The following is a 26,877-nucleotide window of genomic DNA, read 5'->3' on the forward strand; positions in this document are numbered from 1 at the left end:
TGTGTATCCTTCCCAAGACCATTAGAAAGAGCATGAAGATGGAACAAGGAAATTCCGAGGAAGCAGGAGGGGCGGCGGAGGGGGAGGAGGAGGAGGAGGAGGAGGAGGAGGAGAACAGCGGGAGGCAGCGGAGCGCATGAGGACAGGGGGCAAGGAAAGGAGAAGTCAAGTGATGGTTTCACGTCACCTTGAGATGGTCACGCAATTTCTGTCAACGTTCAGTTTCTCTCCTTCCGGCCGCTGAATCTTGATAACAACCTTGAGATTTGACTTAGTGTGTACCTCCTCCTCCCTCCCTCCTCTTCGTGCACTTGCCCTTGCTCTAGATCTTCCCATTCTCTGCCGTCCTGCTCCTGCTCTTGCTCTTGCTCCTGCTCCTGCTCCTGCTCCTGCTCCTGCTCCTGCTCCTGCTCCTGCTCCTGCTCCTCAACCTCTTTCCCTCGGTCCCTCAGTCCCTCGCTCCCTCTCCTGCTCGCCCTCCTCTTCTCCCACGAGCTTCTCACCTTGCTACCTCGCGGGCCCATCATCTTCTCCTTCACCTCCGCAAGGGACAGCTCAGCCGTCCTCTCCCCGTCCACTGCGAGCACGAGATCCCCCACGTGGATGGCTCCTGCTCCGAGAGAGTCAGGGGAGCTCATGGGTAGTTGGAGGGTAAGGGAGGAGAGGAGGGGAGGGGAGAGGATGCGATGAAGAAGAGGGTAAGGGCACAACACGGAGGAAGGGAGAGTAGAAAATCAGGAGGAGGAGGAGGAGGAGGAGAACGATAATGATGAAAAGATATAGGCGGAAACAATTCAGGAAGAGAAACAGCAAGAGCTGCAGAAAACGGAGATGGTAATGGTTGAGAGAAGACGAGGAGGAGGAAGGAATAGTGGAGGTACAGGGAGGAGGAGGAAGCCCAGAGGAACTGGGAAGAGAGAAGGTCTTGCCTGACAGAGTAGAGGACATTCCAGTGACAAGCTCTGTGACCTGGGAGGCGAGGAGATGAGAGGAGTAGAGGAGAGGAACGAAGGACAGCAGGCTAGGAGGAGGGCGCGAGACGAACGAGAGGGAGAGGGAGGCAGCCAAGGGAGGATGCAGATGTTTGTGACGCTGGGCAAGTACGAGAAGCAGGAAGAGCGAGGAGCAGAAGTAGGTTTGGAGATGGAAGGGAAGAGCTTAGAGGAAAGAACTTTCGGAGCTCGAGGAAAAAAGAGCAAGAACAAGGAGAAGGAGGAGGAGGAGGAGGAGGAGGAGGAGGAGGAGGAGGAGGAGGAGGAGGAGGAGGAGAGACACGAAATTACTCTGATCTGCCGGAGGAGGGTCCCTTGGTCGTCCACTGGGATAGTGACTTCATCGAGTCTCATCCCGACTCCGCAAGGATTCGGAAGTTTCATGAGCCTGAGGAGAGGAAGTGCGAGAGACGAAGGGGAGAGAGGAAGTGGAGGCAGGAGAGAACAGGGGGAGGGAAAGAAGAGGAAGGGGAGAGGATTGCAAACAAGGAAGGATTGAAGGGGGAAGAGAAAGGGAAAGGGGGAGAAAAATGGCATGAGGAGGAGCAGGAGGAGGCGGGGGGGGGAGGGGGCAGGGAAGGGAAAGGGGAGGGGGATGTGTCAAGATCAATCGTGCGAGAGAGCGAGAGAGAGGAAGAAATGCAGAGCAAAGAGGTGAAGAGGAGAATAATCAAATAGTGAGCCAGAGCAAGAGAGGGAGCAAATGTGAATCGAGAAGGAGGGAGGGAAGAGGGAGATGACGGGGAGGAGGTCCACCTCTCAAGCTCCTTGAGCAATTCATCTCTCTCGCATGTCAACGCCCAGACCTGCAGCCTGCTGTCAGTCTCCTCCCCATCGTCCTTCTCATTGTCCTCTTCATCATGATCATCATCATAATCCTCATCATCCTCATCATCATCATCCTCATCATCATCATCACCATCATCACCATCACCATCATCACCATCACCATCACCATCCTCCTCCTCCTCCTCATCATCATCATCATCATCATCATCACCTCTTGCTCGTGTTGGATGATCATCTCTCCTATCTTGGCAGCCAGCGAGCTCTCCATGAGGTTGTGCTTGTCCAAGAGCGCCTGCCCGTCCTCGTCATACACGAGCTCAACCGATTTTCTCAGTTCCTTGTTCCCTTCGACCAGCTCCTCGACCTTGCTGCGAAGTTGCTCCGAGGTGCTCTGCCAACGGAAGAGGTTGAAGGGAGGACGGAGGAGGAAGGAGGAAGGAGGAAGGAGGAAGGAGGAAGGAGAAAGGAGGAAGGAGAGAATGAAGAGAATAGAGAGAATGGAGAGCTGTGCAGAGGAGGATGAAGATATCAAGGGGCAGGGAATCAATCACCTGCGACTGACTCAATCGCGACTTGAGATCCTGAAGGTGGAGCTGTTAACAAGAGGAGCAAAACGAGAAGCAGGGGCAGGGGCAGGGGCAGGGGCAGGGGCAGGAGGAGCTCGCGTGCTCAACCTTGTTGTCTGCTTTCAGCTCGTTGACGAGACTTCGGCTCTTGACCAGCTCCGCCGACGTCTGTCGGGGAAAGACGTCAGACGCCCAGCAGCTTCCCAGCTGGAGTCCGGGAGGGAGGGAGCCGTGACCTGAGTCTTGTCGTCGTTTGCTCTCTGCAGCACCTGCGAAGGGCATGAGGAGGACGGGGGCAGAGGAGGCAGCGACCTGGTTGATCGACTTCACCTCCTGCAACTGCGCCTGACATTCGTCCAGCGCGATCTGAAGGCGGGGAAGAGGAGAGCGTTAGAGATGAAACAGAAAGGAGGGAGAGAGGGAATGAGGCAGAGGAGGAAGGGAAGAGAGGAAGGGAAGAGAGGAAGGGTAGGAGAGGAGGGAAGGAGAGGAGGGAGGGATGGTGAGAAGAATGCAGGAGCATTCAAAGTCTCCTGCTCACAACATCTCAAGACATACCGCCGTTCTCTTCGCTTCCGCCTCAATCCTGCTCCTCCTCTCCTCCTCTTTGCCTGGCCCACTGACATTCAGAACCTCCACAACCGACCTCGACTCCTCCCACCGAGCTTGTCCCCTCTGATCTCGAGCTGCGTCTTCACCTCCTTCAACTCCTCCTTCAAGGCTCTCTCCCTTGCCAGACTCTCCCGCACGCGCGTCAGGGCCTGCAGAGTCTCACCCGAGCGATCACCAGCGCATGCGCCACCTGCTCCAGCACTCTCTTGGACACGGCGACCTCCTCCTCCAGCCTTCGCTTCTCCGCTGCATGCCAAGCAACTCAGCTGATACCTCAGTCCTCGGTTTCTACCTCCCTCACCTCCCTCTCTATCTCTGTCCTCCTCTTCGCGCCCCTTCTCTTCCTTTCCCTCCCCCCCCCTTCCCTCCACTCACCTCTCAGATCGGTTTCCAGCCTCTGGTTGTCCACCAGGAGCAGCTGCAGGTCGTTCAGCTGCTTTTGCAGCTGCTCCTTCTGTTTCACCGTCTCATTCCCTCCGTCCCTCCGTCCCTACAGTCTCCTCCCCACCTGTTTGCACTCCGCTGCTTGCGATCGCTCGGCAGACAAAAGTTTCGACTTGAGGTTCGCTTGCTCTTGGTTGTGCTGAACGAGTTTGGTCGACATCTCCGAATTTTTCTTCTCCAGCTCGATCATTCCCTGCTGCAGCTCGGCAGCTTTCTTCTCGCAAACTGCATACAGGAATGAGCTTTACACGCTTATCTATCAGTTGTCCCCCTGTTGTCCCTTCCTCTCCCTGCGCCGTCTCCCCTCCATTCTTCTTTTATTCCTTCCCCCCTCCCTCCTCCCCCCCCCTTTTTCTCCCCCTTCTTCCCTCCCTTCAGTTGAGGTTTTCCTTTCCTACCTTGCAGCCTCTGCTTGAGCTCCACATTCTCCTTCATATCCGGCGTGGGCCTGCGAAATGCTCAACATCGAGCAAGCCACCATCGCCCACCTCACTGGCCGTTCCTGCGCACATGGAGGATCTCCTGCTGCAGCTCCTGGATCTTCACATCCTTTTCTTTCACTTCACAACATGTCAGGAGCCCCCGCCCCCCCTAGCGTCAGGCAGCGACCTCTGTCTATCTCCGCCAACAGGCTCTCCTGGTTCTGTCTCTCTCTCTTCTCCGCCAGCTCTCTCAGCTTCACCTGCGGCCCTTGTCCCTCAGACACGCAGCAGACGGACGGCCGCCTCCACCTCCTGCTCGCATCTGCGCTTGCACTCCAGCAACTCATTCTTCAAAACCTCGTGCTCACTTTGCGATCGGCTGAACCTGAAAGCACCAGAGTCAGGGCGAGCGGCAAGGAACAGCTGGTCTACTTCTCTCTCTCATCTCTGAAGGACGCTTCCAGAGCTTTCAGCTTGCCCTCCGTGAGGCTCCGGCTTGTCTCCTCGATGCTCAAAGATGTTCTGCTGCTCTCGTGACCCTCTCGCTCCTTCTTGAGACGATTTCGCTCCTGCTCGAGCTCCTGCTCCTTTTCCTTGAGCTTTGACTCCAAGATGATGAGGCGGCTCTCGTGGCTCAAGCTCTCAGCCTCCATCTTCTTGCTCAGCGTCTCCATCTCCTTCTTCAGACGGTCCACGTCGGCATGCGACTCCCAGTACCTGCTGGGGGTCAGCTCAGCTCAGCTCTTCTTCCACTCCCTACAGCGCCGATCCTCGCACGAGCTTCACCCCGACGATCTGACCATCAGGCTTGCGGATCTTGCAGGTCACGTCCGACCCTGCTAGCCCCCTGCCAGACGGGTCAGCTTCCTTGAGGCGACGAGACTCTCAGGTACCGCAGCGCGGCGCTGACGACGGGAACACCGATATGGCTACAGGCCATGCCCTCTACTTCAAGGATCCTGTCCCCTTCCTGGATCTTCCCACTCTCCCAAGCTCCCTGTCAGGCAGGGTGATTCACTCGCAGGACATAATCGAGCTGTACTTGTCCAGGGAGCACACGGGCGACCGCTGGGCCGCCGCCGTCATTGGAGTCAAGAAGTACCAGGCCTACGTCATGGTAGGCTTTTCCTCGCGCGCCGAAATGCTCTCTCAGCTCAGTTGGGTCAGACATGTCGGAAAGACTGATGGTGGACAGCTGGGAAAGTCTAAGTACACAAGTCACATTCCGCCACTTACTTTCATCTTTTCTCCCCTCTACATCTGTTGCGCCTAAACCTGCTGCGTCTGGCCCTGCCGTGTATACTTAGCTCAGCCTTCTGCCTACAGTGGTCTGATACTGTTGACCTCGGAGCTGTCCAAGTCACAAGTTCTGCCTTGTCTTTCCGTATCCCACCTCCCCTTCATCGCCACACTTCCTCTCCCCTACGGCATTCTCCCTCCTTCTGTCTCTCGGCCTGCAAGAAACGTACCTCTCGGTGACTCTATTAAAAAAAAATTATTTTGACTTTTTTTCCGTGAAACTTCATTTTTGTTGGCTACGAACCGCCGCCGGGCGGGCCCGGCGGCCCGGGGGAGGGCCCGCCGCCGGGCGCCCAGGCAACCGTTGAACCGCAACGACGGCGCGCAGTTAACTAGTAAGTGAAGGTATCAGTCCGGGGGGCAGGATGAGGGGCGGTCACAAGCCTTGAAGTTCTCGCTGTCTAAGTTTCTCTTCTGAGTCTCGCCGTTTGGCCTGTGCGACAGTGTAATGAAAAGACCTTCCTGTCAGGGTTAAGCCTCCGAGGCTCTCCCTTTTGTCCTCGTACTGATTTTGAACTTAACTTTGAGTAAACTGTCGTAGTATGACTACTGAGCCCCGGGGCTCAGCCTGACGGTCGGGCCGGGTCTGGCCGCCACTGATTATCATTTTAGGCTACCCGGGGACGGCGTCCGACGGTTTCGGCCGCGAACGGAAGTTCGCGAGGCCGTTACTAGTACTGAATGGCTTCCGTGGAAATGATCGCCTCCAAACCTCCGGAGGCTGCTGGCCAGTCACTACGGCGGTAGGCTAGTTCTGCCATCCTCAAGTCCGACGGAATTGATGAGTCGCTTCTATAAAAAATTCACGGACTGTGACGCTGCCGAGGTTGCAATGAAGAGCATAGTATCAACTCATTCCCGGTTACTGTAAGGCAAGCCAATGACAGTAAAACTGATTCACAGCTGAAATCTAGCATACAAAGGTTGATCATCATCAATTTTTCAAAATTTCAGCCAAGGCCGATGCTGACAAAATGAGAAAAGTTTTTTTTCGGAGAGCCAAACTGTACATTCAGCACTTGAGATCAGGGAAGATTTTTCATTCAAAAACAACCAGCTTTCTCCTCCAATAATGAATAATACTACCCTCTCCCGTCAAGAACTATTCTAAATGGGTTCCAGAAATTCGAAACTGACTATCGCAAGAACGAGTTCAACACAAATCAAGTCTGAGTGTCACCTTACTACAGTCAGGTCGAAGGGTCTTTCGAGACCAATTTCAAAGCACGTTTCGAATTCTCACAGGGCACACGCATGCAAAGTAAAACGTGAAAGGCCCATCGCATGTTATCTAGGCAGCACTCAAGTTTTCCTGATCTGATGGTCAATTACAACATTTGGGGGGAGAATGAGGTCAGTGCTAGCTCGAGTGTGACTCCTCGTCCAGACCCATCGCTCAGAGTCATTCCTGCAGGTCAAAATGTGAACCTCTCCCTAACAAACTTGATCTGGCAGCAAAACATTCATCGCGTTCTTGTTATCTTGGCATTCGACGCAGTGCTCACGATCTTCCTTGCAGGTATTCTGCCACTTCTGCTCCTGCTCCTGCTCCTGCTCCTGCTCCTGCTCCTGCTCCTGCTCCTGCTCCTGCTCCTGCTCCTGCTCCTGCTCCTGCTCCTGCTCCTGCTCCTGCTCCTGCTCCTGCTCCACCTTCCCTTTCCAATCCTTTACAGTTGGCATTTCCCGATGACGACACTCCCGCCATTTTTTAAAAATTATGCACACCCTACCATCCCAATTACTGAATTCACCCCTTCTTTTCTCCTGTGAAGGTACCCCTCCACTGCCCCTGCACTCTTCACCGCCACCCTCTCTGCCATAACCCTACCCCAATATCCATTACTACCCCACCATTTAACTCAAATTTCATTGTTGAACTCACACCGGTTATAATTAAAAGAAATTACCCTCCATTTCCTATCAAGCATGGGCTCGACAAAGAACCCCTGCTTATGCCACCCCATCATTTGTGCTACCCACCCCCTCGTTGACTCCTTCTCCTCCCGCCTTTCCATGCCCCTCAATATTCACGAGCGCGGCATGCTGCTGCTGCTGCTGCTGCTGCTGCTGCTGCTGCTGCTGGTGGTCGATGTGCCATGTCATCTCCTTCTGTCCTCCTTATGATACCCCATGAAGCTCATCGCCTCTTTTCCTTTGCTCTTTCCTTTGCTTGCCCTCCTCTATAACCCCTTCTCCCTTCGGTGTGAAGCGAGTTTTGACAAGATTCATGCTTGCCTTCACGGTCCTTCAGAGTGCACTTCCGCTTGCATAATCTCTTGATATAGATAAACATAATGAGTATCAAGTCAGGAAGAGGTGAAGATTTCTTAGGCAACTTTGAGGGTTATTTTCACTTTCAACCGGTGGCATTCTTAACATGAACGGGGAGGCTGCAGTGGTATGACCATTGTTCTGAATCTTCCTGGCAGTGATTAGCAATGTCGACTCCCGTCATGGTGATGAGTAAGTGTGCATGAAGCTGAGCTGCGTTGGTTAACACGTCGTTGCAGACGAAGGAACGAAGAGGGAGACCGGGAGGAATGCGCAGACAGCGAACATAGCAGCGGCGAAGGCAGGGATGCATGGGCACAGTGACATGTGATGTGACGTACTAACAGGCTGTGGCGGATATCATACGCACCACCCTGGGGCCGAAGTCCATGTTGAAGATGTTGTTGGATCCCATGGGAGGAATCGGTTTGTGCTCGGAGCTCGTGGTGCGACTGGAGATGACGGTCTGTGTAGTGATGACGAACGACGGACATGCCATTCTCCGAGAGATCGACGTGAAACATCCCGCAGCTAAGAGCATGATTGAGCTCAGCAGAGCGCAAGACGAGGAGGTGGATCGGATGAAAGCTGTTAATGTTTTCACTCAAAGGCCCCCTTGCTAGGTTGGAGATGGGACTACTTCCGTCATCATCCTTGCAGGAGAGATGCTTCATGTTGCCGAGCCTCTCTTGGAGAGGAAGATTCATCCCAGCGTCATCACACAGGCAAGAAGCTCTCGAGCCTGTCCAACCTCGCAAGTCTAACCGGAACTCCCTCAGTCTTACTTCATGGCCCTCAATGCCGCATTGGCTCATGCAGAGAAGATGTCGTTTCCAGTCGATCTGAACGACAGGGAGGTGCTGACGAAGATCGTGTCAACGTATCAAACTCTCACTGCTGTACGCGACGCTGCCTCTGACTTTCCTTCCCCAAGGTGCGTGGGGACCAAGTACACCAACAGGTTCGGCCGCCTCATGATCGACCTGGCCATGGATGCCATCACGACGGTCATGGTCGACTCCGATGGAAGGAAGGAGATCGATGTGAAGCGATACGCCAAGATCGAGAAGATTCCTGGGGGTGACATCGAGGATAGCAGAGTGAGCACCCGCACGTAACCGACGCCCAGAGCTGATTGAGGTCCAGGTTCTGAGCGGCGTTATGATCAACAAGGATATCATCCATCCTAAGATGAAGAGGAAGATCCGTAACCCGCGCGTCGTCCTTCTTGACTGCCCGCTCGAGTACTCCCTCGCCGCATCGAGTTGGGCCTCCTTGTAACCTTGGGGCAGATACAAGAAGGGAGAGAGTCAGACCAACATCGAGGTCACCCAGGAAGGCGACTGGGAAGCCATCTTGAAGGCCGAAGAAGACTGGATCAAGGCGACCGTGGACGATGTGAGTTCATGATAGTCAAGTCTCTGGGGTGCTGACGGGTCTGCAGATTCTTGCAGTAAAGCCTGACGTAGTCATCACCGAGAAGGGAATCTCGGATCTTGCTCAGCACTACCTCGTGAAGGTGGAGAAGAGCCAGGGCGATACCAGAGCCTGCTGACGTCTGTTGGTAGGCTGGAGTGACGGCCCTGAGGAGGATGAGGAAGACAGACAACAATCGCATCGCCAAAGTGACAGGAGCGACCATCCTCAACAGGCCGAGCGAACTGCAAGAGAGCCACGTGGGAACTCAGTGTGGTGTCTTCCAAGTCGAGAAGATCGGCGATGAATACTTCTCCTTCTTCGTCGACTGTGAGAAGCCGAAGGCCTGCACCATCCTCCTTCGAGGCCCGAGCAAGGATGTCCTCAACGAAGTGCGCACATCTCCTTCCTCCCGCCTTTCTCTCCCTGGACTCCTCCTTCTCACTCCTTCTCCTCCTCTTCCCCTCCTCCATCCTACTTGATCTTCTTCCTGTCAACACTTTCAAGCTGCTATCCATCGTTTCACTTCTTCCTCGCCCCCATTCCGTTCTCGTTTTCCTCTCGCTCCCTATCCCTGCCTGCCCATTCTATGTTCATGGCTCTCTAACTCTCTCTGTCAGATTGAGAGAAACCTTCATGATTGCCTCGGGGTCGCTCGTAACGTCGCCTTGGAACCCAAGCTCCTACCAGGTGATCCCCATGTGGCTTCTGCTTGTCCGACTGATCCTCCGGTCCCCGCAGGAGGAGGCGCTGTGGAGATGTCGATCGCTGCTCACCTGCGCAGAGACGCTGCAGCGATCCAGGCGAGGCTGGTCAGGGTGAGAGGATGACGGGCGTGACGCTTTCGGCAGGGGATCCAGAAGTGGCCCTTCGAGGTCGTGGCGGATGCTCTTGAGGTCATTCCCAGGACTCTTGCCCAGAACTGCGGAGCAGACGTTGTGCGGCGCATGACTGAGCTGCGTGCAAAGCACAGCAGCCAGGATGAGTACAGCACCTGGGGGATCAATGGCGAGACAGGACAGGTGGGAGCGAGGTGAAGGCCGGCAGCGTCTGACCTTGTTGCTCGCTGCAGCTGGCAGACATGAAGGAGCTGGGTATCTGGGAGCCATTTGTCGTCAAGAGCCAGGGACTTAAGACCGCCGTAGAGTCATCATGCATGCTCCTGAGGTGCTGCGCTCGCCTGCTGCCCTTCCTGTTCGTTTTTCGCTTTCCTTCCTGTGTCGCATCTTGCCAGCCCTTCGCAGCTTGACGCTTGTGCTCGCAGGATTGACGATGTCGTGGCTGGCGCGAAGAAGGCTTCGGGCAAGAACCGATCGGGTGGAGGAAGAGGAGGAGAAGGAGGCGGGGACGAAGGGGAAGATGGACCACAGGGACCGGATGAGGATGACAGGATGGGCTAAACGGAGATGAAGGAGGCGCACAGGCTACCGCCGCCTTCATTGAGTGATGTTGACGACCCGACTGTTCGGATCGGATGGGCCCAGACTGGCAGGTCAGGGAGGCCCTGGCACTTGCTCAAGTTCGGGTACACTGTCGGTCACAGTGAGGTGCTTGACAGTGAAGGTTGCCACCGGACTTGCGACTCTGATGTAATGAAAGTTAGCCGTAAGAATAGTGTGACTCCGCTTGGCAAGTTGGGACGCCCATTCTGATTGCTGCCGCGACTGTGCAGTATCACAGCCTGAGGTTCGAAGACTCGGCCTGCCGCCGCCGTAGCCTACTCGGAGTACTAGCGGCCCCGGCGCCGGCAAACGGTACCGTGTGCTCGTTTACTCAAAGTTAAGTGCTCCCGGCGCTGAGGCTCAGTCAGACCGTCTCTCACGGTCCCGGCCGGCGATCCGACGGGCCGCCGGGGCCCCGGGGCCTCGGACGGCCGACTTTTTGACTTCGGAGTATTTGCAGGCGCAAAATTAAGTAAAACATCTCACCGTGACTGCCGGAGAGCCGACGGTCCGGCGAGGCTCTCCGAAGGAGTCCCAGGCACGCCTGTTCACAACAAAAAAACCTTGGTCATGAATATTTGTTCTAAAATTTGAAATGTTGAGTATTCTTTCGAATATCCATTGAAATAATTTTTCAAACCATTTTTGTTTGTTTAGAGGGGATTTCTCAACCCACCCCTCTGGCCGAAGTAATCCTGCCACCACTACCCCCTGAATTCCCATACTTTACCACTAGATTTGGTACCACATGCTGTCCTGGACCCACCCACAAGACATATGATGTTCTGCCTCTTACAACGTGACGTCGCATGACTTTGAGATAGTCACGTTACCGAGAAGGCTCTCCAAAGGCTAGTCACGTTACTGACTGCGTTCCTGTACCCCCTTCTTTCCCACAGTGAGATAGGTAGGGTCAGCAAGTGCCAGATCAGGATGCATTTATTCCCCAGTACCTACCCCTACATAATAGCATCAAGTACCCTAGCTAAAGGAACATATCAAAACTACCCGTTCTCGGAATATATAACCCTATTCTACCCACCATTTTCCATGCAAAATCATATGTTTGTACCTAGGGGGTAGTAACCCCCACCTACTCCATATCCGCAGATAGTGCACGCGTATCTCAAAATACTATCCTACCCCCCTTTTTACCTTTGACCACCCCAACGTCTGAGCTGCCCCTGATGAATCGCTGCCAGACACATCTACAACCCACCTCTTGTGCCAGCAGCGTCTCCTGTCCCCTTGATCGCTTCCCTTTCTTGTGTCTCTCCTGTCGATTCTCCTCATCGTTCCCACCTTAGCCCCTCGTTCTGCATCAACACCAGTGACAGCTCATTTTCCTTGCTCTCTTCGAGCCCTTTGGTACCACTTGAGCTTGCTTGGTTTCTTCCCATTGGAGGAGTCGCTGATCGAGTGCATGAATTAATTGGAGATGCCGACCAGATTGTTGAGCAAGCTTGAATCTTTGTTCTCCGAAGAAAGCAATTTCAGCAGAAGGGTCGCAAATGAGAGCAGACTGAAACTCTCTCCCGCAAGCAAAGGATGTCACTTCGGAACAGTTGTCCTGGAAGCATGCGAACCATTTTTCGTACTCAGTCAAGATGGACACGCGGCATCTATTCTTGGTAGATGTTCCTCTGACATGATGGGGAAAATGTTGAAGTCACTTGAACTGGAGGCTGGTCTTGATACCAATCTCCCTGCCGCGGCATGGGAATGTTTGAGGGCAAAGCGTATGACCTATCGAATAGCTAAGCGTAAACACGATCATAGCGGCCTTCTGATGGTTTTCATGTTTGATGATTCGGGCAAACGACCATGTGTAAGAATGTTCATGCAGCGCCTCGATGGTGTTCGAGATTACGACGCAATCTCTCAAAGATTGCATAACATTTGCTTAGAAATCAGCAAGTAGACCTGGTTGTTGAGATGGACGATGATTTTGTATTATTTTCTTCAGTCTCTGCAGAACATGTAAATAAATGTGAAGTTTACTTTGATGAAGCGCATGGTTTGAGAGCTTGGTGCTGGACTCAAAGAAAGATTTAAGGTGAACATTTCAAGTGAGCAAGATTCTACCAGTTGGTATCATGCAAATGTTTATATTCGACTGGTTGCAAACAATCAATTTCACATATCTTAACGATCTAAAATACATGACAACTAACCACACTAAATAGACAGCTTCAGCTCGGATTCTCAGAATTCTCGGGGCAGAAATCCGTGAGCTTGCCCTTCTTGCTTGTCATCTCTTGGGACAAATTGAAGATCGATTCGAGGTTTCCACGCAAACTAGCCATCTCGTCCTCAGATACTTCGAGATCCTTGTCGGCAGCACTGTCCATGTTTGAAGAAATGCTCTGGAGACGAAAGAATTCGGCACTTTGGACCAGACTAACCTCAGGCAGCCGCTGAGGCTCTGAGTACTCCAGGTTTGTCGGATAGATCAGGACCTCAATCCTTTCGTTGCCAGTTGTGCAAATGAATTTCTCAAGCGCCAGAATCAAGATTTGAGCTTTCTTTGGAACGCGCATGGTCACAAGAGTCGATCTGCCCGTCCTTGCTGCATGTAGCATAGCTCTGCACAACTTGAGTTTTTTGTCGCAGCCCCAATCGATCGAGCGGAGCATTCTGCCAGTAATCGCAGAAGAGCTCTTATTGAGCAGTGCCGCTGCTGGGCCGTCACTGGAGATGACGAAGTATGGTTCCTTGGGCTCAACCACCAGCCTACCCTTCTTTTGTACGAAACTGACAGGAAGCTGACTAACAACCTCCCTGAGACGTTCCTGAATAGTGTCTTCAAGCTCGAAATCGTCCACAGAGCATAGGAAACGGGAGATGCTGCATGTGAGAGGTGATGGAGTAGAAAGGATGCTGTTGTCCGAGTCTCCTGGTCCAATCGGCGAGGTCAGGGATGTAGGAGTGTTCTGCGCAGCCATATTCCCTCCATAAGACCTTTTCAAATTTCGACGCGGCTCATCACCAACCGGGCTACTGCACGTTAGAGATGACTCGGTGGGAACGGTGTATGCCTTTTCCTGTGGACCCGCCACTGCTGCTGCTGCATCCAACTCGCCATCCTTGGTTTCATTTGCGTTATTCTCCAAAATTTCGCCTATCACAAACTTCTTCGACGCGTAAGCAGCTACGAGGGATGGATCCATGTCCGTTGCTGTCATAGAATACTTGAGGGTATTTCTGATACGTGAGAAAGGGTTACAATCTCAGTATCCGATGAAATTGCTCTAGTATCACTGGTTTCCTGTGCTCTTTTATGAGCGTGTATCCTTGCTTGTCTCTACCGCTTTGCCTCTGTTGAGCGCTACCTGACCGTCCGTAATTCTCTTGCCGATTTGCTGGCAGCTGAATGGGTTTGCTTCTCTCTAAACGCCAGCCTCTGCAATTGCCAGCCTTTGAACCACTCTTCCGACTGTCTTCTGATGGTCTCGACGCTTCTAGAGTCAGCTGTCTGGGTTGAGTACCCCTACCCCTATCATTCCAGAATTTTACATCATGTTTTCTGGGCTGGGTACCATACCTGTCGCCATAGCTGCAAAAATGCAGGATCTGACATGTCAGCATTTTGACGAAAAGGAGTTGTTTCTGATCTCAGAAATTTCGAGAAGGTCAGAGGCATCCAAGACCTTGTGATTGGGATGTCTTACAAGGAATTGTAGCAGGTTGGGGGTGGGTGATAGATATAAGACTTGGGGGTGGTATTGACTCCCCATAATTTTGTGGGGGTGGATGTCTTTAAAACGTTTTACCTGTCCGACCCCCCACGCTGACATTTATTAGTAGCAGGGTAACTTTGAGTAAAAGCAGGGATGTGGTACTCTTTTCAGTTTTTACTACGGATTGTGATATGACTGGTACCATGAAGGGGCCGGGTGCCACTGTGACTGATCGGACGGTCACGGCGTGGCGTCAGCGACAGCGCCCGGCCGGGCGCCGCCGCGCCCCGGCCGGGCCCCTGAAATTACACTCAGTAACTGTGACTGAGACGGAATACAAGTTTGTTAGACTTGTACTAGTCCAAAGTCACGCAGATGTGATGGCACATCGACCTTAGTTGTAACAAGACAGTTTTTGCTCAAGACCGAGTTTAATGCACACAAAAACAGAATTGAGGAGCACATGAGAGATAGACTGTATGCTAGGATGTGAAACCCAAGCATCCAGACATGAGAGGACCTTAGCAAGACGGCTAGGAAAGTCCCCTCTTCATTCCATGTACTACATGCCGCCTCGCCACGTAAGTCGTCTTGGTTTACAGGAGAGTTTTTGTTAACTCGGCGCTATCTGACTGGCACGGCTGGCATACGTTCCGAGCCATCCTCCCCCCGAGTTTCTGAAATAGTACGTTACATCGGACGTCAGAAAGTCACACAAACAAGAATGTCAGCAGATCCAAGTCAAGATACGATGATACAACGTCAAGTTCACAGTCAAGCTGAGCGGGCAATAACCATTCAAGGATTGTCCATTCTGAAGAAGATTTTCATGCAGGGCTATTAGATGTGCAGTGCAGAGATAAGGGAGATGCCTGGCGAGCTGATGCAATGACGAGAGAAGGAGGATAAGATAAGAGAGTCTGAGGAGAGAACTTCGGAGTTCAGATAACAGAGAGAGAGCCTGAGAGAGAGAGAGAGAGCGTGCACGCCGGCATTTGAAGACCAAAAGATAAATTTTGAACCGTAAAGAACTTGTCGGACCAGAGATTGCTGCCGCGAGATGGAACATCCGTTTCAAGGTATTCGAAGATTGTTGTTGTGCAGTTGTACCTTGTTCGCCGATCCAGAAGTAGCTCCAGTTATGCATGCCACAGCCTAGCTCCATGACATGAAAACTTCCGCCAGATCTCCTGGTAGTTCCATTTGATCCTACTCAAAGATCAAGAAAAATAAGAATCGAATCAGCTTCAAGTGCGTTTCCACACGGTTAAGCAGATATTCGACCGACCAATCTGGCTGGGGAAAGGCTTGTTTTTCCTATTCGAAGATCAATCAAACAAATTGAGGCTGAGATGAGAGGCCGCCTAAACAACTTGCGGCTAGAAAGAGAGCCTGATTGAAGAGAGGAGTCATCCGAATTTGTAAGGCTTGAATTGCATGAATTTTCGACAGTAACGAAACGATACCAAGAAAGAAAAAACTCCAGTAAACAATTCAACTAACCAAATATAAGATCAACATGATTGAGCATGTAATCGAGGCTCATAACCGACGGAATACAAGTTTGTTAGACTTGTACTAGTCCAAAGTCACGCAGATGTCACATCGACCTTAGTTGTAACAAGACAGTTTTTGCTCAAGACCGAGTTTAATGCACACAAAAACAGAATTGAGGAGCACATGAGAGATAGACTGTATGCTAGGATGTGAAACCCAAGCATCCAGACATGAGAGGACCTTAGCAAGACGGCTAGGAAAGTCCCCTCTTCATTCCATGTACTACATGCCGCCTCGCCACGTAAGTCGTCTTGGTTTACAGGAGAGTTTTTGTTAACTCGGCGCTATCTGACTGGCACGGCTGGCATACGTTCCATCGGACTGTGATCGGATCGTGCCAGGTGACTCCGGCGGACGGGCCGGGCCGACCCGGTGAGACTCTCAGAAGTCGGAGAAGAGCCAGATAGCCTGCCTCAGTCCTGTCCGGCCCCCGGCGTCGGCCAGTGACTCAGTGACTCGTGACGGCAGTGCTCTCGGCCTCGCGGCCGCGCCCGGGCCGGCGGCCGCCGGCAGGCGGCCCGGGGGCTGCAGCCCGGGCCCAGGCCGCTGAGACTCAGTGATGGGTCGCCGGGGACGGGGCCTCGCCGCCCACTGTAGTATCGGTGATCAAGTTGGGAAACTTGACCCGGCTCAGCCTCCAGGCTCGGAGTTTCCCGTGGCAACTTTCATGTTGAAACCAGGCTCAGACAGGCTCTGTGTGCGGCCGGGTCGGGCCACATAACTTTGAGTAAAGAAGCCAGTGACGGACGAACTTCCAAGTTCCGAAGTTGGCACTGCTTCAATGTAGTAATAACTCGTACTGATCTTTAACTTAGCTTTGACTCGAATAACTAGTAGTCAGCCTGTGTGAGCGAGGCTGGCAGTGGGGCCCGGCGGCGGCCGGCCGGGCGTACCACGGTAGTACGGTAGCGGGCTACCGTACCGGGTCCGCCCGGGCCGACCTGCCACTCAAAGGGCCCCGGGGGTGCCCCAGCGTCCGTTAAAATGCAGCCTTAGACCGCCAGCATCATCGTCCTCAGTTGCGGCAGTGCAGACTCAGACCAAGAAGCGTTGCAGTCGCTGAGGGGCTGAAGGGGCCGCCGAGCCTGGGAGACGAACCACTGATGACAAACTCGAGGCCTCTAGTTGCTCCTCGGCCATTCAGCGTCGAACTACCTGAAGTAGAAGATCGCCATCATGTCGACCGACCGCGCAGTGTTCCCCCACACCTCAGCTCGAGTTGTGGCATGGATGTGAGCCTGAAACTTGCTGGGCCTGATATTGAAGGTGTATTTGACCAAAGCTGACAGGACTCTACATCCCAAGCTAGGTCATCAACGCCTGCTCCTGGCTTGTCCAGAACACGGCTGCGAAGACAAAACCCGAGATCAAGCTCTTCGAGCAACTTCTACATACCGGAAGGCTCTGACGCTCCTGTGAAGTCGGGGGACGAGATAAGGAAGATGATCGATCCTAATTTCAAGATCAAGCATCAGAAGGAGGTGAGGGCTCGATAGGTAAACAAGATCCACGGTGACTCGCAACATTGGTCAGGTGCTTGAAAGGACCAACTTCTACTTGGATCAGACCTTCGAAAAGACCATCGAGTCCTACAAGACCGAGTACTTTGAGCTTGACCTCTCCAGTCGCCCTCTCGAGTCGATTCCTCTGAAATGCGCGAGGATCACCTTCCAAGTGCTCATGGGATCATGCGAGGTCTTTCTGTCCATGAGCGATCATGCCGAGTACCCGTCACGAGAGCAGCACGACTGGGCGCTGCCCCCTGTAGATCTCTACGACGGCTCCGGAAGGATGGATGAAGTCATAACGCTGATCATAACGCCAGTAGATAAGGCATACGCGAGTTCTAAGGCGAGGAGAATCATCTTCGGGGTTAGGAGCCCCACGGGCCACGTCCACTTCAAAGTGAAGCCGCAGCTCAAGTCTTTCTTGACGGGAAATGCGTCGCAGATGCTGGAGGACAGGTCGACGAGGTGAGCGAAACTTTGATGATGAAACCTGGTTGACAGCGCATGCAGGAAAAAGATTGAGAGAGACTCCAAGATGAAGGAGACAAGAGAGATCAAACAAAGCGTGTTGCACTCCGAGCTTCGAACGAAGCTTGCACGGTCTGGAAAAGAGACGCAGATCCCTGAGTTCCGTCCCAAGACCTTGGAGCATCAGCCGTCGAGGATCAAGTCACCAATAGCGAGCTTGGCAAGAAATCTCTCGGCGACCATCGCGCCATCAAAACCCAACACTGAGAGCTTGTGGAATATCCTCGAGAGCCTGGAGAAAGACTACACGGCCGAGCCCGCGGTCGAGCAGGTCGATGCTGCTCTGCAACGGCTGCAGTCCGGCAGCGTGTACCAGGGGAGCGCAACACAGCGGTCGACGGCCCTGGTCACCGGGAGGGAGGGATGGACCTCCAGGACGGCGAGAAGCTCGACGAGGAAGAAGCGACTGATCGCCAAGTGAGCTCTGGTGACCCCGAGCATGCAGCGATGTCTCACTCCTTGCGGCAGGCAGGCTCAGGTGCCGATCGATCCGGACGTGGTCGAGCTGGACAAAGGGAACTGGGAGAAGATCGTTCTGTCCGCCAAGATCCCAGCGGCGATGAGGCTGCAGTGGGCGGTGGAGGAGATCGAGAGCGCAAAGAACAACTCGCAGGGGCTGACGGGGGCGAGGAGATACCTGCGCAACCACCCTCTGGAATCGAGGAAGCAAGCTGCCCTGCAGCCTATCAGCACCCGGATGGTCCCAATGTCAGCTCGCAGCATCAACTTTGGGAACCTGGTCACGGATGAAGTCAGGACCGCAAGAAGCCACTACTCGGGGGAGTACCACGACTCGCAAGTCGCCGTTCCCTCCCACCAACAGCATGTCGCCGACTCCCTAGAAGAAGAGTTCGCAACTGAAGCTTCTCGTCCCCTTGACCAGCGGCCGTTGGATTACCCGGACATTCCTCCGCTGGACTTCAAGAAGCTGTTTGAACGAGCGACCGGAAAGGTCTCGCAGCAGTTTGTGCCTGAGACCCCCGAGGCCCCCCAGCTGAGCGAGCGACGAGGCGACACGAGCGCAAGGAACGAGCCGCAGAAGGGAGGGCTGTCGTCAAGGGGGGAAGGGTCCTCCAGCGCGCGGGGGAAGGTGGAGGGGTCGTCGAGCGCGAGGGGGAAGGTGGAGGGGACTTCAAGTGCAAGGGGGAAGTTGGAGGGGCCCCTGAGCTCGAGGGAGAGCTTGTCTGCAAGGTCTTCCTCAAGCGTGGAGAGCGAGTCTGGTCTTCAGAAAGCTCTGCTGGCTGACGACGAGAAACTCTGTCTCTCCCTCTTCTCCAAGTACCGGGCAAACCACATGACCAGGTTCTCCAAGACCAAGGAGTTCCTGGACAGGCTGGGGCCCGAGGAGCCGCAGGCTGAGGTCGGGATGAGCCTTACGGACTTGATCAAACTGCTGCTGGAGATGAAGATCATCACGACGGGGAAGTCAGGAGCCTTCAACCGGAGGGACGTGGTGACCATGGGCAGAGAGTGCTTCAACATGCGGGGAGAGCAGCATCACCCGACCGAGGACGAGATCATCCTGTCCTACGACGAGTTCAAGTCCATCCTCGACAGGATCTCCAAGGCTCTGGGGAAGCCTTACTACGCGGACAGAGCTCGGCCTGCGGGGATAGACAAGAAGCTGTGGGATCGAATCATGGAAGACACCAAGCCCGAGATCAGGCTGAGACGAATTGCCCAGGACCAGAACTTCAGGAAGAAGATCCTCCGAGCCTTTGGCGTCCACGACCGGGACAGCGACGGGGTCCTGCTGTGGGAAGAGTTTCACGAGCTGTGCAGGAAGGAGCTGGGGGTGAAGAAGGCACACAGCCTCAAGATGCTCGAGACGGGGCAGGTCAACCTCGAGGGCCCGGGCCTGACAGTCGAGACGTTCATGTCTCTCTTCCTGAGCCCTGACCCCGACCCGGTGGACGCGAGAGAGACGGAGGAGAGCTTCAAGAACGCCATCGTCCACGAGTACAGGAGGCTGCATGCCGAGATGTGTGCTGGGTCAGAGGACGTGGGCGTGACAGGGTCCAAGTACAAGGCCATCGAGCACCTTCAGAGCAAGGCGAAGAAATTCTCGACGAGCAAGGAGGAGGTGAAGGCTGGATGGCTCTACCGGCGAGGTGCTTCCCTCTCCCTCTCCCTCTTGCTCCCTCTCTCTCCCTCTCTCTCCCTCTCTTCCTCCTCCCTCCCTCCCTCCCTCCCTCGGCTCAACCCTGACACCCTCACTCAGAGACCTTCGGGCCCATCAAGAAGTGGATGATGTACTATGCCGTGCTGGAGAAGCGCATCGGAGGGTCCGTGCTGAGGCTGTTCAACAGCACGCTGCCGGAGGAGGAGCTGGAGAACGACGTGGCGTATGACGAGGCAGGGCAGATAGACGCGCTGTGGATCGACGGAGCAGACCCAGCAGAGATCGTGCACCTTGCCGACTCGTCGGAAGTTCGGCAGGAGGCGGCGAAGCACGCGGCTCCTCAGCTGGAGCGAATGCAGGAGAGACTGGTGTCGCTAAGGAGCAGGAAGGCGCGAGAGATTGCGGCAGCCAGGGTCTCTCTAGTACCAGAGACGGGCAGGAGCGAGGGATCGGAAGACAGCGAGAACTGGACTTACTGCATCATCAAAATCCGTTGCTCCTCCAGCAAGCTGAACCCGGGCAAGCATGACGTCCTCCTCAAGGTTCGCAGCGAGTGTGCGGAGGATGAGGCGGAAGACTGGGTGGAGGCCATTCGCTCTTCCGTCCCTGACCTTCAGCTTGCCATGGGCGAAAACCTGAGGACCATCCAGGAGATCGCACGTTCCACACCCCAGCTGCGAGACGTGTGCGTTCCTCTCGACCACGAGGAGGAGATTCTTGCGAGCAATGTGGCCAACGTCATCGCAGAGGCTCTGAAGCCCTCGTGCATCATCATGCCCGTGCTGGACAGTCAGGGGAACCTGACGCTGGCAGCAGGAGGCAGAGATGACAAGGAGGATCAGGACAGCAAGAAGAAGAAGCAGGCCGGGACGCTCGAAGCCATCATAGAGGAGACGGAGGAAGATCTCCTTGCCTTCTTGACGCCGGTCGCCGAGCTCATCGAGTGAGTTCGACCGTTGACCGTTAACGAGGAAGCTGCTTCCTCCTCGGAGAGAAGTACCAACTGCGATGCTGAAGTTCTTGGGTGACCTGTTCGTCCGCTGAGCTCTTCTCTCTACTCCTCCCTCCTCTCTCCTCCTCCTCTTCTCTCCTCTCTCCTCCTCCTCTCTCCTCCTCCTTCCCCTTATTTCCTCCCCCCCTGCTCACCTGGATGGAGACATTGGTTTTCTCCCCCCATTGATCGACGACCTTCTGTATGATATGAACCAGGGAACCATCTGTCTTTTGCTGAGAGGAACGTATTTCTGTAGAGTATATAAAGTAACCTGGTGCGGTCACTGTGTAGTAACTGCCACCTGCCACCAGACCTGGCAAGCTAGTCAGCTTGTCATGTCTCGTTCCTCTCGAGCCCACCAGCATCGCTCACTGAGTCATCCAAACAATCAAGAAGCTGATCTAAGTGCGCTTGCTCTCCGAGGGAAGGAGGGCAGACGTAAACGAAGTCCAAGGATCCGGAGGCGATACACTTTGCCGCCTCCTCCTGACAAGGGCTGCACAACAACTGCCTGTCGCTCCAATCCAAGACCTCCACGTGCCCTCCATAGGGCGTGTACGCTGCCATCTCCTCTTTGATGTAGCTGCATGATATTCCGAGCACCATCCCCCGTCCTGACAAGCTTCGTTCGCTCAGCAGGTCCCCCATGGCCTGACTGTCGCACAAACTTCAGCGAGGAGTCAAGGACGAGACATCGGCCGACCGCGTGTCCAGCACGACTCCTCCCCAGTCCATGCTCGAAGGTACAGCCAGCTCAACAAGTAGCTGGGGGGCGGGTGAGCTGTGAGGACTAGAACCCATCCTCACCTCCCCGCCCGCTGACGCGAAGACAGGCAAGCCGTCCCATCCAATCAGCTCCACCTGAACTTCTAGCCTTCCTATCGGAAGGTCTGCAACATGATCATGACGCTGGAGGGGCAGTGGCGGCAACAAGTGCCTTGGAGGAGGAGCAGCGTCTTGTTGGAACACGATCGTCCGTTGTCTGTATCCCAGTCAGCGGGAGGCCCGGAAGCTCTGAAGCATCTGCCCACCCCAGGTGATGCAGACCTGACCGTCCTGTCCGAGGTCGAAGCTCGACACTGAGAGGGATGTCAACTTGTCGTTTCTCCCTCCCACGTAGTCTGACCGTCAGTGAGCACGAAAGCATGCTCGGGGTTGACGACCGAGCCAGCGGCAGGGAAGATAAGGCGAGCTTCGGGCCGACGATGACTCAGGTCGAGGAACATGCGGCAAGGCATCTCCGTTTGAAGGTGGTTGTCGGAGACAGAGACGACCTGCGCAGCAACATCAGCTGCTTGCTTTCAACCTACTCAACCTGGCATATAGCCCTCTCCTCTTCGTCACCCTCCATCCCCTGCCTCCTCCACGCAGGTATGCTTCATCTCCTCACGTTGCAGAGATCTGCGTGGCGAGCACAGGTGAGGGTGAACACGCTCTCCTCTGTTCCCATGTAGCCATCCTTCAAGGTCATGTTCAAGACCTGCAACCGCCCCATCAGATTTGCACGATGCCATGGCTGCTCCTTTCCTCGTCCATCTTCCTCGATACCACACGGATGGATTCTCCCGTCCCACCGAAAATATTTCCTCGCAGCAACTGCGATGCGATCAGGATGCAAGTCCTCCCATCATGGAGTGGCGGATTGACTTCCAACTCACCACGTTGGCAGCTTTCCCTGAGTATTTCATGTGAGCGTCTTGCGGGAACCCGTGGACATCAAGTCCTTCGTCGTAGCTGGTCAACCAGAATCATCACAGAAGCACCAAGTTGAGGCTCCTTCACCTGAGATCCATGGAGTAGATCAAGAAGCGACGGGACTGGAGGTGTAGAGCCTGCAGGTTCAACGGTGGCTGCACGAATCGCACACCTTGACCAGTCGTCACGTCAACTCCTGTCTCCCTCTTCCTCCCCTCACATAGTCCCGCATCCATCCAGAAGAACTGAGAGGATCCGAAGGGGTTCTCCTCCACCACTTCCTCCAGCCAGAAGATCTTTGACATCACCTGCACGCGTCCTCACCTCTCCGACGCACCTCGTGCTTCAACTCTCACCAGGGCGTTGTACAACTCCATCTTGGCAGGGTTGTATCTGGAGCAGCAGCACTTAGCAGCTTCTTACGCCAGATCACAACAAGATACATCTTGTTGAACCCTTGCCATCTCTGGCTCACACGGAGAGTCTCAACATCATCGAAGTGCTTGAAGGCTGCTGGAGCTATCACGAAAGGAATTCAACATGCTGAAGTCCACCTGTAAGATCTGAGAGCTCTTTGCGTCGGATGGTGGCCTTGGAGTGCAGGTAAGGCTCTACGAGATGGGCATACTCCTCCTGCAGCAGCGTCAGGGCTCCCGAAGTAGTGATGGAGCAGATCAAAGGACGATATTCCTGCATGTGGATCACGACGGGGATCTTGAGGGCCAGGATGTGCAGGATGTTTCCGATGTAATCTTCTTCGAAGCTGATGTTCCCATGCCTCCTTCCTATGTTGATCGCCTGACATCAGATGAGGGGGGGTGAAAGTGCAGCCACGTCCTCGCTCACAGCAGTGACAAACGTCAGGTCACGGTACCCTTCGTCCCCAAGATCCTTCGTCGCCCCATCGTCCCATCCAGTGCACACGCTCTCTGCAGCAGCATGTCATGCAGCAGCAGTACAAGCGTCTTCCCTCACCTCCCCTCCTGATCTTCCCGGCCAGCGCTCCCAGCAAAGACTCTCCTCTTCGGATCTCGAAACTCACTCGCAGCCGGCCAGACACCTCCAACTCCCTTCCTTGCGAGTCGAGCGCTGCGATGTAAACAACATGCGGGCCATCTTGCAGCCCAAAGATCTTGAAGGAGCCGTCTGTCTGTGATGTCCGGCTGTAGCTCACTCCGTCGACATGTATCACCACCTTGACCTCAACAAGTCAGCGACATCTAGAGCAAGAGCTGTCGACAATCATCACTTGGTCAAAATCTTCAGCATCTTCAGCGCAAACTCTCCAGGAAACGATGAGGTAGGAGGCTGTCCATACGTCTAGTGCTGATGGAGAGATGATCTCTGTCCTGCATGATCCTGGACGGCCTTGCTTCGCCATGGACTGCTCAAGCATTTGCTCCGTCTCCCTTCTCACGCACATGGACTGCAGGCTGAGCGCAAGAAGGAGGAAGCCTCGCACGAGCTGCATGCTCGTATGTTAGGATTGCTGAAGACGTGCAAGGCTCGTCGGCTACTGCCATTCAGCTCGCAGCATGGAGCAACAAATTCCGCAGCTTCGGAGCGAGCATGGCGGGGCAAGGAAAGTCCTGCTCAGTGCAGGTGGCTCTGTGCCGCAGAGGCCCGGCCGGTGCGTCCCGGGCGGCCGCGAGTTTCCGTGCCCGCCTGGGGAAAGTTTGAAGGCGCCATGCTGTCACAGAGGGTTTGACTGGACGGTGGAGGAGGAGGCGCAGAGAGACAGAGAGCAAGAGGACGTCGGGAGAGCATGCAGTAGCAGCACGTCGCGCTAGAGCCAACGAGAGAGGAGCAGACGAGTGAAGTGAGTTCGCGGGAGAGAAGCAAAGTAGAAGCAGTCCCCGACAGGAGAAGACGCAGTGGGGAGTTGGAGGAGAAGGGGAGGATACCCTGGAAGTTAGCGGGGAGGAGACTGAAGGGTGAAGGAGGATGATGAGATTACATCTTTCCATCGTATGCGTGCTGTGCGCACTTGGAATTGGCAGAGCTGCTGCGAACCACCTGCCACTCCTTTCTACCCCTGGCGCCCTGAGGTATTTTTGAGTCTTGACGTGTTTTTGCCTCTACTGCTGCTTCTTCGATGTTGTTGTTCGTGTATGCTGCTGCAGAGCTTCTCTCTCTTCTCTCGCCCCTGCAACTCGCCAGTGACTTCCTCCCAGGATGCCCAAGGGATGCATACGGCTCAGTGGAGGAGGTGCAGCACACTTTGGGATATCGGAGGATGAGAAAGCCAGCCTGTCGCAGCTGAGGGAGAAGCTCGGGGGCACGCTGAAGCAAGCGTGCAAGAGCAACCCTGACTTCCACCATGACGACCGATTGATTCGGTTACTGCGCACTAACCAGGGCGACGTCGATAAGACCGTAGCATTCTTCAAGAGCATGCTCCGATGGAGGAGTGAGCTGGACAGTGATGCTATCAGAGCTCAGGTCGCCAAACACTGGACTGAACGCTTCTGGGACCTCAAGTGCCTTCCGAAGAAAGAAGTGATGAGGAGGTACTATCACTTCGAGCCCAACCACGCGGTCAATCCTGACGGCGACCTGGTGTCGGTGGAATGCACTGGGAAGATTCAGATAAGAAGTTTCATGAAGGAGATCTCAGAGCAAGACATCATGCGATTCTGGTGCTACCTGATGGAGTGGAATATGATAAAGTTGGCTCAGTTGTCCAGGGCTCACGGCAGGGTTGCACGGATGGTACAGATCAAAGACATGGAAGGGCTCAAACTGTTTCAGGCATCTTGCAAGGTTGCAATGAGTCGATTCAGAAAGATAAACAAGATGCTTCACGAGGTCTACCCTGAGACGCTGTCTCAGCTGATTGTGATCAACATCCCGCCGATGTTCAGCCTGATTTGGCGAGTTTTCCACCCCTTCCTACCCCTCCGGACCGTGAGGAAAATGTCAATACACTCAGGGAAGAGCTGGAGTCAGCGCGACATTCTCCTCAAGCACCTGAAAGAAGCTGACTCCATCGTCGTCAACGATGGTGGGGTCCGGGTCTACGCCAAGGCGTGCGAGGTGAACACCAGGCTCCTCTCCTGTCTTTGGTCACTCTGCGTTGGCAGGAGGTAGACGACAACTCGATGACGTCATCTGGTGTGGGGGTGAAGTTTCTCAATCGGGCTGCGTTTGCGGGGGTTGCGGCGCTGCTCCTGAACCTCTGCTTCAGATCAGGTATCGCCCTCATGCCGCGCTGAATCAGCTGATGCTCTCCAGGTGAAAGCCCAAACTCCATCAAGACCATGCTGAGCAACCCCTACCCCAACTTGCGACTGTTCGCACGGAAGAGCAAAGCCCTGCCGTGAGTTGGAAAGGAATTAAATCATCTCATCATGTTCCAATCGGCATTCAAAGATCATTCGAACTCAGGCCAGCTGCCAATATGTCCAACGCTCAAGACTTGCTGACCCTGTTTTATTTACAAATGATTGATTGTTGATCTACAAAAGGTTCCCTCTTCTTCCCTCCGAAGGACTATCACACAATCCCAGCCTTGTCATACTGAGAATCGTCCTGAACACACGGGCTCCACATGTCAGACGAGCAATACTGGCTCGCAGTCGACTTCGCAGATGCCAGGATTTGCTGCGGCGCTCAATCATCTATCGAAATCACACAGGCGCATCCTTACCTTGGTTAGTGGATCTTTCTTGAATTTTGAAACTGCCGCCAACATCTTTGATTCATTGTTATAGAATTCTCCTGTCTGCTACAAAGTACAAGTCAACATATTCATCAGAAACTCGATATCTTTGTCGCTCCGACCTATCATTTCTATTCGTCCTTGTCTTAGTCTCCATTCCCTTCCACAACCCTTTCGAACCTGTTGTCCTCAACCTTCCCGACACCAATTAAAATGCTCTACCCCACGCCCGCCTCCAACATCTTCCTCCTCTGATTTCATAGTCCCAGCCTGCCTCGCCATCCATGTTATCTCCGTTCTTCATCCTTGTCATCAACATCCTCGTAGTCATTGTCATCTTCTTGCAGGTCCTGATTGTCATTCCCCTCACCCCCCCTCATCATTCTCAACCTGGTTTTCGTCCTCGTCATCTTCCTCGTTATCATCCTAGTCCTCGTCCTCGTCCTCGTCCTCGTCCTCCTCGTCCTCCTCCTCCACAACTCTTGTGCTCACCTGTTTCAATCCTCCAAACATTTCCACTTGCCCTTTCGCTGTACCACCCTCCTTGTACCACCCCCCTTGGTTCTGATTACCCCTACATAAACCAGCATATTCTAATGCCACACCCACCCATCCAATCCACTACCCCCTTCATTCGTACAGCTGATGTTCCCTTCAAATCGGTGGGAATGTACCCGGTGGTCTTCGCAATATACCCACCCTCCTTGTTGACAGAGAAAACCACCGGTGCTGCGGTAACGGTTCTGAAAGTTTCCATGCGGTAAAATCCTGCTTACCCAGCGACTTTGCCCTTACCGCCTCCCTCCCTGCCTCCCTCCTCCCCTCCCTCCTCCCCTCCCTCCTCCCCTCCCTCCCTCCTTCCCTCGCTCCTTCCCTCCC

At 54.3% G+C, this 26,877-nt stretch overlaps 7 protein-coding genes across 7 annotated transcripts; 4 read left to right on the forward strand and 3 right to left on the reverse strand.

The window, feature by feature from the left end:
- Nucleotides 1–1,769: 1,769 nt before the first annotated feature.
- GUITHDRAFT_107677 (hypothetical protein) lies at nt 1,770–4,765 on the reverse strand (the record flags this gene model as incomplete). Its single annotated transcript, XM_005833395.1, has 17 exons — nt 1,770–1,805; nt 1,993–2,172; nt 2,456–2,515; nt 2,584–2,616; nt 2,660–2,713; nt 2,906–2,958; nt 3,009–3,087; nt 3,135–3,205; nt 3,335–3,413; nt 3,468–3,628; nt 3,802–3,851; nt 3,897–3,963; nt 4,013–4,085; nt 4,135–4,210; nt 4,258–4,542; nt 4,586–4,672; nt 4,719–4,765. 17 exons carry the CDS (start codon nt 4,763–4,765, stop codon nt 1,770–1,772), a joined length of 1,491 nt encoding a protein of 496 aa, XP_005833452.1.
- Nucleotides 4,766–7,551: 2,786 nt separating this feature from the next.
- Nucleotides 7,552–10,421, forward strand: CCT3 (cytosolic chaperonin protein, gamma subunit). The gene is made up of 16 exons (XM_005833396.1): nt 7,552–7,587; nt 7,635–7,696; nt 7,743–7,821; nt 7,870–7,967; nt 8,019–8,120; nt 8,175–8,275; nt 8,330–8,495; nt 8,542–8,639; nt 8,688–8,793; nt 8,840–8,914; nt 8,964–9,203; nt 9,432–9,501; nt 9,553–9,629; nt 9,663–9,833; nt 9,884–9,978; nt 10,076–10,421. Exons 1-16 carry the CDS (start codon nt 7,563–7,565, stop codon nt 10,209–10,211), a joined length of 1,701 nt encoding a protein of 566 aa, XP_005833453.1. The 5' UTR covers nt 7,552–7,562; the 3' UTR covers nt 10,212–10,421.
- A 1,074-nt stretch (nt 10,422–11,495) lies between these two features.
- GUITHDRAFT_152368 (hypothetical protein) lies at nt 11,496–12,274 on the forward strand. Its single transcript, XM_005833397.1, has one exon. It carries the CDS (start codon nt 11,905–11,907, stop codon nt 12,172–12,174), a length of 270 nt encoding a protein of 89 aa, XP_005833454.1. The 5' UTR covers nt 11,496–11,904; the 3' UTR covers nt 12,175–12,274.
- Nucleotides 12,275–12,445: 171 nt separating this feature from the next.
- On the reverse strand, nt 12,446–13,544 carry GUITHDRAFT_162958 (hypothetical protein; the record flags this gene model as incomplete). Its single annotated transcript, XM_005833398.1, has 1 exon — nt 12,446–13,544. The coding sequence occupies exon 1, from the start codon at nt 13,436–13,438 to the stop codon at nt 12,446–12,448; it is 993 nt and encodes a 330-aa protein (XP_005833455.1). The 5' UTR covers nt 13,439–13,544.
- Nucleotides 13,545–16,666: 3,122 nt separating this feature from the next.
- GUITHDRAFT_138220 (hypothetical protein) lies at nt 16,667–20,595 on the forward strand (the record flags this gene model as incomplete). Its single annotated transcript, XM_005833399.1, has 6 exons — nt 16,667–16,722; nt 16,800–16,971; nt 17,024–17,463; nt 17,509–17,943; nt 17,995–19,637; nt 19,748–20,595. The coding sequence occupies 6 exons, from the start codon at nt 16,667–16,669 to the stop codon at nt 20,593–20,595; spliced, it is 3,594 nt and encodes a 1,197-aa protein (XP_005833456.1).
- A 380-nt stretch (nt 20,596–20,975) lies between these two features.
- Nucleotides 20,976–23,808, reverse strand: GUITHDRAFT_107681 (hypothetical protein; the record flags this gene model as incomplete). Its single annotated transcript, XM_005833400.1, has 16 exons — nt 20,976–21,297; nt 21,346–21,407; nt 21,450–21,532; nt 21,695–21,721; nt 21,769–21,916; nt 22,033–22,122; nt 22,191–22,238; nt 22,301–22,376; nt 22,425–22,509; nt 22,558–22,645; nt 22,694–22,730; nt 22,781–22,847; nt 22,892–23,135; nt 23,184–23,266; nt 23,313–23,532; nt 23,587–23,808. 16 exons carry the CDS (start codon nt 23,806–23,808, stop codon nt 20,976–20,978), a joined length of 1,902 nt encoding a protein of 633 aa, XP_005833457.1.
- A 193-nt stretch (nt 23,809–24,001) lies between these two features.
- Nucleotides 24,002–25,079, forward strand: GUITHDRAFT_152370 (hypothetical protein; the record flags this gene model as incomplete). Its single annotated transcript, XM_005833401.1, has 2 exons — nt 24,002–24,385; nt 24,512–25,079. Coding segments are annotated over exons 1-2 (586 nt in total), but the record flags the coding sequence as incomplete, so codon positions are not given.
- Between the last annotated feature and the right edge of the window lie 1,798 nt (nt 25,080–26,877).

This window comes from Guillardia theta (genome assembly GCF_000315625.1).
Source record: "Guillardia theta CCMP2712 unplaced genomic scaffold GUITHscaffold_30, whole genome shotgun sequence".
Taxonomy (NCBI): Eukaryota; class Cryptophyceae; order Pyrenomonadales; family Geminigeraceae; genus Guillardia; species Guillardia theta.